The 14116-nt window shown below is 34.1% G+C and overlaps 1 protein-coding gene across 4 annotated transcripts in view; it reads left to right on the forward strand.

The window, feature by feature from the left end:
* The window catches only part of LOC130901210 (filamin-A), an 89101-nt gene that overhangs the window by 50076 nt on the left and 24909 nt on the right, over positions 1–14116 (forward strand). For 3 of the 4 annotated variants that reach the window (XM_057812404.1, XM_057812405.1, XM_057812406.1), the window contains 3 exons: positions 1239–1616; positions 7803–8281; positions 11112–11481. In XM_057812404.1, coding sequence (XP_057668387.1) covers positions 1239–1616; positions 7803–8281; positions 11112–11481 — 1227 coding nt within the window. Of the gene's footprint in view, positions 1–1238; positions 1617–7802; positions 8282–11111; positions 11482–12567; positions 13546–14116 lie in introns of those variants that run through there. The other variant, XM_057812407.1, reaches the window with a different exon arrangement.

Raw genomic sequence — 14116 nt, forward strand, 5'->3', positions numbered from 1 at the left:
AAAACCACTTAGAAATTTCTGAGCAGTAAGACGGATCAAGATGCAACAAAGTGCATTCGATTCGGGAGAGCCTCAGAATACTTTGTGAAAATATGAAAAAAAAAATACGGAAATCAGTTCAATTTTGCTACTCGGCAGTTTTCGTGGTCACTAAATTCAAATATGGCGACGGAAGAGGTATACGAGGTACCTGGTGCCTAGGGTGGCCGACATCTACATAGTCTACTGGAGTCCCGTGGAAACTCGTTATGAAATTGGCCAAATATATACATCCTGGGGATTTTCGAGTTGTTGATAACGGATATTACGACGGCGATTATATGCGAGGTCGATATCGATTCAATAAACTTTATCTAATACCTAAAAAAATTTGAGTAGATTCATTCAAATTTGGCGCTTTCAATAGAGTTGGCAGCATTGATAAAATAATATAATCAACGTAATGTTAACGCAAAAGGAGAAGAATCTGCAGACGACAATAATGAATTGGGAGGCGACGAAAATAAAGAAAAAACAAAAATGAGCTTTGAATCATTTTTCACGGTTTATATAGAAAATTAACTTTATATATGATAAAAAACTGTATTTTCAACAAAAATTCAGCACATTCTACTTTTAACCTTCAATAACTTTCTAAGGACACATGAGATTCGTGGCAACTTTCAACAATTTATTTTCACCGGGATACCCTAGGTCTCTACATAAATTAGCTATGTGGGAATTTTTGTTATTTGATCTTTATTATATTGTGTGATTTATCTGACATCTTTGCGTCTTCTTATTGTTTACAAATGTACCTTAGCTGACTTTGTAGGGCGTTCTAAAGAACTAATATTTCTATATCAACTTATAAATTGAGGATACAACTGATGGATATTTAAGATTATCAAACATTTTTGACTGAAACATTTGTGAATACTTAATAAAATAATCCTTCATTCGCCACTTGTTTTATTACTATAAATCAAAGTTATTTATAGCAGATTTGAAAGTTCTTCTCGCTAGACATGCGATGAGTTACCCTCAAATGAAAGTTGTTAGAATATTCATTGCGTCATTTATACGTAGCAAACGATGTACTTACCATCTCACGTTTTTATCGTGAAAAAATTCATGGCATGATTCTAAAAGTGAACTTATCAAAATCAATTGAGATTATTTATAATAATGAACCTCTAGAGCAACTCCAATCGGTAAAAACCCGCTAACTTATCAATAATTACGTTCCTGATCCATAGGAAGCCCGTGGCATGTCAAAATCATGTCCAACAATTCTGCCCTTTCCGTTCTCGGCGAGGCGACCCGTCTAGTGCCTGCCAACACTCCTGCAATATTCGAAATAATAACTCCAACTTCGACACCGCCCTCGGATCTTAGAGTACACGTCGTAGCACCCTCAAAACGTGTCGTTCCCGCTCGCGTTTTACCTGGAAACAGACTCGGTGTTCATAGTGTAGAATTTGTGCCTACCGAAATAGGTACCCATTTGATCGATGTGTCTGTCGACGGGGAAAAATTACCATCGGGACCTCTGGTCGCGAAGGTATATGATTCAGGTTTGATTCAAGTGGCGGATGTCGGAGGAGGAGTTGTAGGACAACCTGTACAATTCAGAGGTAAGTAAATTGTTTTTATTTTCTTACTCCTATAGTATAACACGTGCCGGAATGACTTTTTTTTAAAACTTTATACGTTAAGCTGAAATACCAATAGAAGTTTTTTCTTTAAATGGTTCATTTCGAATGTTTTTGCTAAAAATTTCACATTTAACCATATATTACGAAGATGAAGAATGTTAAATGGCTTGTTAATCACTAATTTAATGTATAATTTCTATTTCTATTCGAGTAGTTGATAGTTGCACAATTTTTATATACACTTTGAACACATCTTTTCATTTTCATAATAACATGTTTAATTATAGACTAGCGCAGTTGAGCGTACTGAACTTTATATTAATTGAGACACTCACGATATTATTCATTCTGAAAATTGCAAAAAACGAAAGCCATTTGGCGAAAGAATCATTTTTCAAAAGTTGTTAATAGTTTCGATACTTATATCGTTAGTTTACGAGTTGTTACATATTTACTATCATAAACGTGCTCCTTCCCATGTAATTTGCTATAAAAACACTAACCATACTAACGTTGAAGGCTGTTATTTACTGCAACTACTCTAACTCGCAGAAGAAGAGTACCTGCGATAGCAAGGTAGATACCGTGATTGTTTAATGCTAATCAAAAGCTCGCTGGTGGCTAGCTAATGTTAGAACGTAAACAGTCAATATGTCTAAATAGACTGTAGATTGTTGTCAATCACTCTGCATCTATACCTAAAAAGATATTTTCTGCATGCATATATATCTCATCGTTTGGCCTCCAAAATACGTAGACTCCTCCTGAAGAAAGCTTTATTCTTAGGGTTTTTGTCTCACTTCCTTATGTATTAGCACTTCGTCGTCCAGGTACTTAAGTCTTCTGATTAAATGGTTAACATATTAGCAAAGTAGATGCTTAGCTGTGTCTATTGCTTGCTCGCAGAATCGGCAGTGATCTTCCTCTGTCATAACCTACCATAAGTTGGTATTTGACGGAGCAAATGTGAATCTTGTGGATTGTTTCGTGGAGTGTTCCTTCAATAAAACTCTATCTGGTGCCTCAGTCAGTTCGTTATTGTGTGTCATCTTATGAGGCCACAGTAAAGCTCTGTTCCAAAATATGGAGTCGTTGCTTCATTTTGGCAAGGTTATCTGCTTTCTCTTTGCTAAGTATAATCTGGTGTCCATAATTGGGTTTACTTTGTATCTGTATACGCTTCTAGAGTTCATTTACATTTTCACATCTTCAGTGCCTTTAAGGTCGATTGTCTATTAGAGAGAGTGTCAATTTGCTTCTTGGAGAGGTTAGCATTCAAATATTTCTTAGCATATATTTTATTGCTAGCATCGGTGCCTGAAAAACAGCGAGTGCTTTTTCTAGTGTTTTGTTCAAAAAATGCCAAAAACAACTCCTTGCGATAGCTTCGAGCTGTCTGCATGAGAAACGTATTTCAACCTAGATGAAGATGTACATTGGATTATGATTTGCATTCATTCTTTGTCTCTGTCCATCATGCTATTCACTAAATACTTCTTTTATCACTTTAACTTGAAGGGAAGGTAGGCTCAGCTGCGTCTCTAAGGCTCTATTGAGGCATGTTGACATGGTTTCTGTGATACCCAAACAGATAAGCATTTGAATTTTGTTTAATTTTTCCTGATCTGTTGTTTGTTCAGTTTTCGGTCAGCAAACAACTGATGCGTTTGCGATGATTGGTTGATGATCGTTTGGTATACCCAGCGTACTATCTTAGCTTGAGTCTCCATGTATTACTCATTACTTTGCAACAAGTCCAAATGATCGCAGTGGCTTTTGGGGTTACTTTCTCTAGATGATGGACCCAAGTAATAGCTTTATTTAATATGACTCCTAGATACTTTACATCATTGGAAAGTATTGAGGAGTCCCATCAAGAGTAGATAGAACTTAGGTGGACTGGTAATGACCACACCGTTTAGAGGTTCCATATCTTTACGGAAAATAAGAGGACGATAACCTGCCAGTCTAATAGTGATTTGTAAATAGTCATACACTATTGGTACTACGCCTTAGTTGCTTCAAATTTATAAAAAAAAATCCAAAATTTCAATTCCAGACCATAAACTATGTAACTTTGGTGTGAGAAATATTTAGTATGTGTTTTTAAAAGACACTTTGTATATCCCCAGCTTCCATATTGTTGTTCATCCTATTTAATTATCATGTTTTTGGTTTCATTTGTGATGTTTTCACTGAAGAAAATGAATTTTAAATCATTCATAACTTTCCAAACATACATACGTTAATTAGAGTCATGGAAAAGTGTACTAGATTTCATAGAAACAAAATATAAGTGGTCAATTAAGATATTATTTCTCTATTAATGTTTCGTTATTCCAGTGAAATCGTGAAACTTCGTACTTTTTGGTTTCACAAAAAAACTAAATCACCTGCATTCAGTTAATGCATTTTTAGTCTCTTTCATTCTATTAATTTCAACTGTAGATTAAACTTGTTGTCCTAAATTCTCGTAACGAGTTACTTTCTTCATGGCAATTAAATATATTTTTAAGTTTAATGAACGCAGAGGTACTCAACCATAATCTAATCTTATAATCTTTAAAAAAAAATACTAATTCAGTTTCTCTACAAAAAACTATATTCGCTTATTTGTTAGTTGTACGTGGTCATGTAAGTACGTTTATTATTAATTTTTTCACTCGACTTTGTGAATCGATTTAGATTTTTCCAATTAAACAACCGATACTGCAAGTAATTGTTATATATTGACGCATGCGCGTTGCAATGATATATTTCTGGCATTTTGTTGCATTAGGTTTGGTTGAGTTACCCCAACTTGTGGTTATTAAAGCTAAACGATCGCAGAATCGTTAATAGTTCATAAATTAACGTTTTAGAAAGACTGTTTAAGTTGTTTAAATTGTATACTTTCAAATATACACAAAATTGAAAGTTTCTTTAGCCATTTATTTTGATAAAGACTAATTTTCAATCAGAAGAGAACTAAAATCAAAACGATTAAGAAGCCCATACCCTTCTACCACTTAGATAGGGTATTCTTTAGATATGTTAGATCCTTTGCAGTTTATTACTTGTTTATCAAATATTCCGCTGATAACTTTATCCTACGATTATCTTGGTCTGCATCTTTGTTTTTCTCACTCCTAGTTTTCCATGTTCTATTAACATTTCGTTCCTCATTTATCCGTTGAAAGTGTCCCCAAATCTATGGTTTTTATTTCATCTTTTTTTATCAAATATAGTTGATTATTTTTTGTAATTCTCTTATATGTTTCTGTATCGATTCTTATATTTATCTCGGTCTCTTTTTCCTCAATCACCATTGAGTGGTGTTTTTATTTATTTTCATGCCCATGTCTATTACTGCTCTGTTCCACAAATCAATGTTTTCTTGCTCCTCGTTTCCGTTCTCTGCTATTAGTATAACTTCGTCTGCAAATGCTCCTTCACTGATGTTAATTGTTTATGGTTGCGAATGTGGTTCTAGTGAAGCCTTTTTATACCTGGTTATTTTGCATCCTCATTATTTTCATAAATATTTTGTATTATTTTTATACTTTTTTATACTCTTTCGACCAGTATCTTTTATATTTCCTCGGTCCTCTATCAAAAGCTTGTTCTAAGGCTATGTATAGTTTGTACTTTGCTTGTATTGCTTTTTCTGTCATCTGTTTTGTAGTAAGTACCTAATTTTGTGTGCGTCTCTCCATTCGAAATCCATTCTGAGATTCTTCTACTGTTGATATTTTCCGTTTCCCGAACATTCTTTCCATCATTTTCATCGCTGTACTAATAGTTGCTGTTTTTTCTTCTATAGCTTTATTGAAAATATGAAACAGCAAGGCTGTTTCTTTTTGATCCATATTTTGTATCTTGTCATATTCTGGTGCGTTTCTATTCTATAGTTTTGTGATTGTATGTTATATCTCTTCTTCAATCATTTTTATTTTTGATTCTCAGTTTGTACAATTTCTTCTGTATCTCGTAACTCATTATCGAGTAGATTCTGGTAATTTTCTTCCTACCTTTTCATTGATTTCATTTTTTTTAAATCCCTCAATCCTTATTTTCAACAAATTACGTGTCTTGCTTTTTTCTGTTCTCATATATATGCTTCGTAGAAAAGTTTTTGATATGTTTTAGGTTTCTCCTCAGAAGGAATAAATCTTTAGCCGTTTACAATTTTTCCATAACACCCTATTATTGAGATTAGTTCCATTTATTAGCGTGCTTTCTGGTTTAATTTTTTGTAAGCTAAGGTTATTTTTTGAGGACTTATGGCTTCTGAAAGTCATAGACATTTCTACCCATAATTCTTCACAAATTTTCTATTGGATTGAGATCCGGACTAAGGGTTGGATCTTAGGAAATTTTGGAGTCTTCCACTTCTTTTATTTTTTCTGTAGCATCTACCCCGCGATTTTAAAAATTTATAAACACTGCCTGGAAGGGGTTTATGTTATGAGCAATTTGTCTTTGGGTTAACCTACCTCTTTTTAAGTCTATAATTCGCAATTTCTGTGAATTGAGTTCCATGTGGCATTATTTTGAAAAAAAGGGGTTTTTGTATGTTTTCTCGTCTAATTCTATAGCTAAACTCATGTTTCCATTTGTTCTCTATGGTCAGGACCTGACTCACCATCGATTGGGTGCTCTAGTTTGCCCTTAAGACTACAAAAGCAAGGCAGGAGCTGACCACTTTTTCTTGTCTATGCAATATTTCGATCTTGCTAGAAAATGCACGCAATTTCTTGCATGTTTTCTTGCATAATATCCAGTGGCCTTAAGTTGAGCTCATATTTTTCTAAAGGAGGTACACACAAATGATGTATATATTGTATATACACTAGTGCTAAAAAGAATAAATTTGACAAAAATTCCAACATTGTTTTAATTATTTTATATAAATTAGAAAATCACCATAAACTCTATTACTGATTGTATTACAAATTTCCTATTAAACTTTCTCTAGAAATATTCAAGGTTACTTTAATGATTGAGTCGACCTTTACAATTAGTTGAATCAGTGAGAAATGATTGTATGACATAAATAAAAATAGTTTAAGTAATTCCACGACTGTTTTAATTGACGTACTATTAATATAAACTGATTTTAGATTTAATGTCCTTCAATTATTTTATTAAAACTCATTCCAGTAGTGTTGTTGGATATTATAAAGAATCTCATAGTAAATTACTAAAAACCTTTTTATCTTGATATATAATGAAACCACTTTGAATCTTGTACTTACAAATTTTGTTGCTTGCATTCGAAGTACCGATTTGTTAAAATGAAAAGGACTGTATTTGATTTATAATTTGTTTATTGAGGTACAGTAGAACCTCGCTATTAAGTCCCCTACGTGACCGGAAGCATGGTCGGAGCGCAAAAAGGGTCGGATTATCAGAGGAAAATTTTTATTGATCCGTAACATCACAATACAGTAGATTATAATTGTAATTTTTAACTGAAAATACTGTCCGAAAACGTCGTTACAATAACAAATCTTACACGAAAGCTTGATGTACAGTTGTGTCTATACCGTACTATAAAAATGGTCTGTTATCATGCGGTAAGATATTATTAATCTGTACATACTTTATTGCAGTACACACTACATTGAGACACAATTGATTTGCACGATTTTCGGGATGAAAAAAGTCTTTGCTTAGCAGACGACAACCTTGATTTTGCCGCGATGTTCCGCCATTTCCTAATCCACAAAATATCTATAGGGGTAGACGCTTTGTTCGATGTACCGAAGGACTGTATCCAATGCATGTTTAACATCTTTATGCGATACTCGAGCCATAAAGATGTCTTCGTAGAAAGTCAATGATTTGGTCGTCAGTTAATTCTTCTTCCGTTGTGAGTCAGCGTCAGCTGTACTGATCCACTCACTTACGTCACAATATAGCATTCTCTTGGAAGAACAGTTTAAAGGCTGGTCGCCCCAAACACCTTCTAGCTCCCCAGCTCATATTAGAGAGTTGAAAAGATGAAGTTTGACGAGATCAAATTTCCTATCTGATTAGAATTTTTAGAATTATGTTTTCTTAATGGAGATATTCAAAATTAATTGTAAATTATTTGAAATAAGAAATTTATCATGAGATTCTGATATAGTACGAAAAAAAATTGGAAGTAAATGTGATTGATCCTGTTACTTTTTATTTCAGTGGACGCAAGTCAAGCAGGCGAAGGTCAACTAGAGATTTCAATAAACGAAGGAGAAGTGCCCAATCACGTTCAAGTTGTAGGAGGAGGAAGATGTTTAGTTTCGTTTACACCCGATCAAGCCAAACCCCATCTAATAGATATTAAATTTAACGGAGAAACCGTTCGAGGATGTCCCTTCGTTTGCCCTGTTTCTGATACGAGTAGAGTAACGCTTTCTTTAACTCACTTAGAACTAATACCGGTTAACCAACCGAGTTCGTTTCATATGGGAGTTGCTGGGGGAGGAGCCGCGGAATTAGCCGTGGCTGTTCGAGGACCTATAGGGGAGTTACCTGTGAAAGTTACAGGAGATATACATTCCGGTTTTACGGCGGAGTTTACGCCGATTCAAGTCGGTGCGCATCAAATCAGCGTGGATTACAATGGGAGACCCGTTCAAGGAACACCTTTTATTGCCAAATCGTTCGATTCGAACAAGGTGATTATTATCATTTGATTCGTTTATGTACAGGGTATACTACAAAAGGCTATATTGATAACCATCCTTTTCTGAAAATTCGTATGCTCGATTTTTCGAAATAAATCATTTCAGTGAATATTATAAAAAATTCGGTAGCTGGTTACACAAGGTGGCGCAAAAAGAACGCATGAATTTCAAACCAGTATAATACAATGCTTAGATTATCCAATTTATGACTTTGTTCATTGGAATATCGATATGCACCGTTTGTAGTGAACTTTTCATTTTAGAAGATTACTTCAGATGACGTACTTCCGCCTCGATACACATCAAAAGTCTTTCTTCGAAGTTTTCTATTTCTTTTGATAATCATCGTTCAGGATGCGCTGCGGCGAGCGTCGAGACAAGTTCAGAGTTGGAGCGGCGACTGAAGAACCGACGCCTTAACTCTGTCGACATTTTTTGAGTCCACGCCCTGCGAGGACGACCAGACCACTTCTGCTTCATAAGTGACCCAACGAAGTATTGTGTTGCGATCAGATATCGAACATTGAACTTGAAATAATAGATTCATTACTTTTGAAGAAAGTTTCAACAGTACTAAAACTGGACGCCCTAACCTACAAAACAATCAACCCCCGCTCCTCCCACTCTCATTACTCAACTCAAATTCATGCGTTCTTTTTGCGCCACCCTTTATCTAAAATCTAAAAATACTATAAATATAGCGCATTTTGAAATAAATTAGTTGTGAACAAATAGAAGTATGAAAATATTACTATTAGTTTTAGATACAGTTTACTTTAGTAGTATACCCTGTATAGGTTGAATGTTGTGATAGTGAGAAAATGAAACTATTTGCTTTTCCAAATATGGAGATATCTTAATCAATAATAACTAAGGCAGTTGATCAACTTACAACTCTAGAATTCAGTGGTGAATGAAGTAGAGCAACTTCTAGTTGCGAACTCACTTTTTTTTCATTTAAATTGTTTACTTTTCCTATTTTTATTTTGTCTGTGATCTTTGAATGCGCGTTAGACACACTTGCAATCAATTGTAGCAGCTACAATATGTAAACAGAACAGTTTGAAAAACAGTAAATAAAATCGTATTTACTAATCCAAAGTTTGCTATCATACAATGAAAAACATTATCAATCAAGCCAGAAATAACCAATATACCAAATACAAGGTGATTGATTAGTTCTGTGCATCCTTTATCGTTTGAGATATCAATTTGGAAATTTGAGGGAAGTCATCGTTAGTCTTTACATTTCAAATTACAAGGATGGTCTGGCCCAAAAAAGAAAACACACACAATTTTCTCACTAATGTTCAATAAGTTCGATACCCTTTTTATGATAAGAATCGTCCATCTCCATAAAATAGCGATTAACTGCCGACATAACCTCTTCATTGTTGGAAAATCTTTGACCACCGAGTCATTTTTTCAAGTCTAGGAACAGAAAATAATCCGAGGAGGCCAAATCTGCTGAATAGGGTGCGTAAAGTAGCAATTCAAACTTTAATTCATTGATTTTGGCCATTGAAATAACGGATGTGTGAGCTGGTGCGTTGTCTTGATCGAACAACACCAAACGTTGCGATAAGTTCGCATATTACTGGCCGTTGATAATTTTTCCTTTTTCGAGATAGTCATTGAGAATTATCCTACGCTTATCCCGGAAAACCTATGCCATAACCTGGCTTTGCAGATGGAACGGTCTTTGCTTTCTTTGGAACCTATTCTACCCTTTCAGTCCATTGTTTTGATTGCTCTTTTGTTTCGGGTGTGAAGTCATAGTCCCACGTTTCACCCATCATTATGAAACGGCGCTTTATTTCTGTGAAACATTGCTAAACACTTTATGGAAACATCTTCACTATACTGTTTTTGTTCCATTGTGAGCCAACGCAGTACCCGTCTTGCGCTCAGCTTTCTCATTTCGAAATTTTCAATTAATATGCGATATACCGCACTTTTTGAACTGCCTACTATGTCTGTTAGGTAGCGCATGTTTAGTCGACGATCATCCAGTGCCTCTTTATGGAGTTTCTTCTGCATTTCTGTAGTCGGCACCTCATTTGGTTGACCACTGCGATGCTGGTCTTTGCATGTCTGTACGGCCTTGTTTAAACTCACCCAGTCTCCCAGAGTGAACGTTCACTTTTGATGGCTGCCAAATAAATACTAAACAACGTGCGTCTTCAAACTGTGTAGATTGTGTACTTTCTAATACGCAGATATTCTTGAGGCAACTACCGCCATCTCTAGGTCAGGTCAGGTACTTCTGGGACCATTCTCGTATTCACAATCTTACAGGGTGTTCCAGAATGCTGTGCTGTATCAAAGTTATATTTTTTTAAAATAAAACATCCTATATTGTATATTTCAAACTGTAAGCACTGCATTTTATCCTGTATGTGAAACGTCGATAGAATTAGATATTGATGATCTTGTTAAGAATTATTTAAAATTGATATAAGCTCGCTGTTGATGAAGCAACAATTGATGACAATGTTTTCATGGGGAATATCGTGAAAGGGATCAACTCAAGAGGCAACTGTTAGTGTTACTTCGTACAAGATGGATGCGTACTCAATATTTCGCTTATTTTTATGTCAAAACGAAAGATGAATGAACTTTGTAAACTACAAAAAGTGACTTACGTATATGACATTTTCGATTATGGTAATGATTTGAGGGCGGTCTCCGCTCTTTGTTTGCGCATCTCACAGTCAAAATAAAATTAGATAAATTGTAGGCACTGTTTTCGTTTTCTATTGTATGAATGTATGGATAATGGATGAACGTAAAATTTGACATTTAGCCGTTTTAACCCCAGGTCACAGTTGGTACAGTAGCCAGAGGTACTGTAGGTCGCCCGGTTACATTTTCAGTAGACGCCTCCGAGGCAGGCGAAGGTAATTTAGAAATCACAATCTCCGCTAGAGGTTTGAACATTCCTACACAAGTACACCCTCAAGGTAATGCAAGATTTGCCGTCAGCTTCGTTCCTGCAGAAGCTTGTGATCACGTAGTTAACGTCGCGTTTAATAAACGACCCGTAGTCGGCTGTCCTCTGATAGTGAATGTTGGAGGTAGTGGAACCGGTCCGAGCGTTACGCTACCGGGACCCGGACCGGTACATCGACCAAGTACTCTATTAATTAACCATCCTGGAAGACTAGAAGATATCGAAGTCAATGTTGAGGGTGAGAACACTATATTTCGTACTGGGTTGAAAATGATTGAAATAAAAGAGCTTCTATAACAAATCAATTAATCATAAAATCATTTCTATTTCCTTACAGATTGATTTTCAAGTTTTTTTTATTATACTCTCTTTTACACCACTAAAAAGGGATGAACTTTATGTTCCTCAAGCTATATTGTTCTTAATCGTGATGGTATTGAATAAACATTTGACTTGTTTTTGAATGACTTCATAATTTCATCGAAATGACATTGATCATAATTTGTTAAAATCCTTAATGATTTACAGTTTTTTTATTTCAATCTAACGTTTTTAACTTTCACAGTTTAAAGAAATAACAGATCGGGTATATAAAATGAATTTAAATTCACTTTTTGTTTCGAATAGCTTTATTTGAAATGCATTAAATCGTATATTTTCAAAAAACAAGCGATATCTGAAAAAAGCTTGGCGTCCTAATGACGTATAAACAACTTATTACAATTGACAGCTATGTGGTAGCTACCCTCTCTTTTTATTTTCAAATGGCGCCCCTGTATATTGTCATTGGAATTTCTGGTCATTCTATGCGAAGTCCAGAATGCTTCACGAATGCTTTCTTCTAGATCATTGAGTCTACAAATTGTTTAGTCTTCAAGATAACCTTTCAAAAATTGTCTAATAGTATTAGATCTGAAGAAACAACACGCCACGTCATAAATACCCATACAGTTGATCGAGATGCTTCTCAGCAATAATTTGAGTGTTAATTCTTGTTAAATAATCTGTGTGCTGTAAGTCTAATGTTTAAATGTCACATACTTTTTCTGAATTTCGAACTGTTATTTCTTTAAATTCATTACAATATTTTATTTATGTGATTAAACTTGTTTGTATATATTTTTATTTTTGTTTATCAGCTTTTTTTGTTGTGTATGTGAAATCTAGTCACAATTTTTACTAGTATTTAGTTATATGTGAAGTTGTTTAAGTGTACTCATTGTTTTGTTCTGAAATATAAGCATGCTTACTCTCTTTATCTGGTTTTTTGTTCTTTCCTCTCTCACAAATCAACTTTCTGCACTGTTTTTTTTTTCATTTTTAGGTCACAGGCGTTACGTCTACTAGACACTTTTGACTTACCTTTGTATATGTAATTACTAACACAAACATTATATAATACAACCTCCTCCTCCTCCTTTTTCACTTCCTTGAAATTACTTCTACTTTTCATTTATTTTCACAAAAAAAATGGATGGAAATTTTCACAATGAATATGTAACTAGTTTTTTTTAATAAAGATAATTAATTAATATTTGCTAGATTTTTTTTTGTTATCTAATCAAGTTTTTGATATTATTTATTCGAACTACACTACTTAAATATTGTCAAGCCGAATAAGTATTTATTAAAAGCCTTCTGGTAAAAGCTGTATAAGCATAATATCTTCCAATTTTAGTTTGACCGCAGTATATATATGCTAAATAATCGTTATTAATGAACCTTGAAAGGAATGTCGTTTTTCTATTTAATTATTTGTGATAAAAGTTTTATGTTGTTAATTTAGATTTATTCAAATTTATGTTAATACCTATGTCGAATTATTTAAAAAAAACCATTTTATTCACTAAGTACATTTTAATACATCTTAAAATATAATTCCAATTCAATGAGTGTGCTTGGAACAATTTGAAGTATAATTATAGAATATTTTCGTGTTACAACATAGGAGAATGATTTTTTGTTTACGAAAGCTTTTATTTTTTTTTAAACAACAATGCCACTCACTTCCAAAATCATCCCTTTGTACAGCTATTCACCTCCGAAGCCGTTGTTTCCAACTGGTATGATCCCCTCAACAACATCTACAAAACACTTTCTTCGATTCTCCTTATGTCCAGTTCCGAGGTATTTCGACATCATTTTGGGCACAAAATGTTAAAATTTTATTTTTTGCTCAACATCCTAATTACAAAAAAAATATGGAAGCTCTGGACAAAAATATGAAGACATTACAAAAAACAACAAAATAGTAATAGCTTCGTTAAATAACAAAAAATCATACAAATAACCACCAGCAAAATAAGAATGAAACTTGAAAAAAACTCATTTAAAAACACATGTAAAAAGCCTAAAACAATATTATCCGCATGGATAATGTCAAAATATCCTCCAACGTAAATCTCAGGATGCTGAGAAAACCTTTCACAATGTTACAGCATCATTTTTCTCGACTTTCTCTGAAAAAAGTCCGTCCGAAGATTTCTTTTTGATTCCCGTTTTCTTTCACAGTTATAGCTCTTGATTGAGCTTCCTGAATCCAGTAGCTCCAACGTTTTCCTAATGCCAAAGTTATAAAACATTTCATCACGAGAATTTCCTGTATCAATAAAGATAAACTTATCTGCATTAGTTGAATAAAACGGTAGCACAACTTCTTATAGAGTTTAAAAGTTTTTCCACAAATACCTCTCAACGCTTTTCTGTAAGAGTTTTCATCGGATGAATTGTTAGTTTTCTTTGCTATCCATCCTACTTCTATGGGTTTACTGGAAGTAACAGGCATCCCTATTTTCGAGGTAGTGCCGTACACTTTACTAATTTTTTATATTCTTCAATAACTAGAACTTAAAAACAACATTAGAGAGTCTTTA

This window comes from Diorhabda carinulata, chromosome X, assembly GCF_026250575.1.
Source record: "Diorhabda carinulata isolate Delta chromosome X, icDioCari1.1, whole genome shotgun sequence".
Lineage (NCBI taxonomy): Eukaryota > Metazoa > Arthropoda > Insecta > Coleoptera > Chrysomelidae > Diorhabda > Diorhabda carinulata.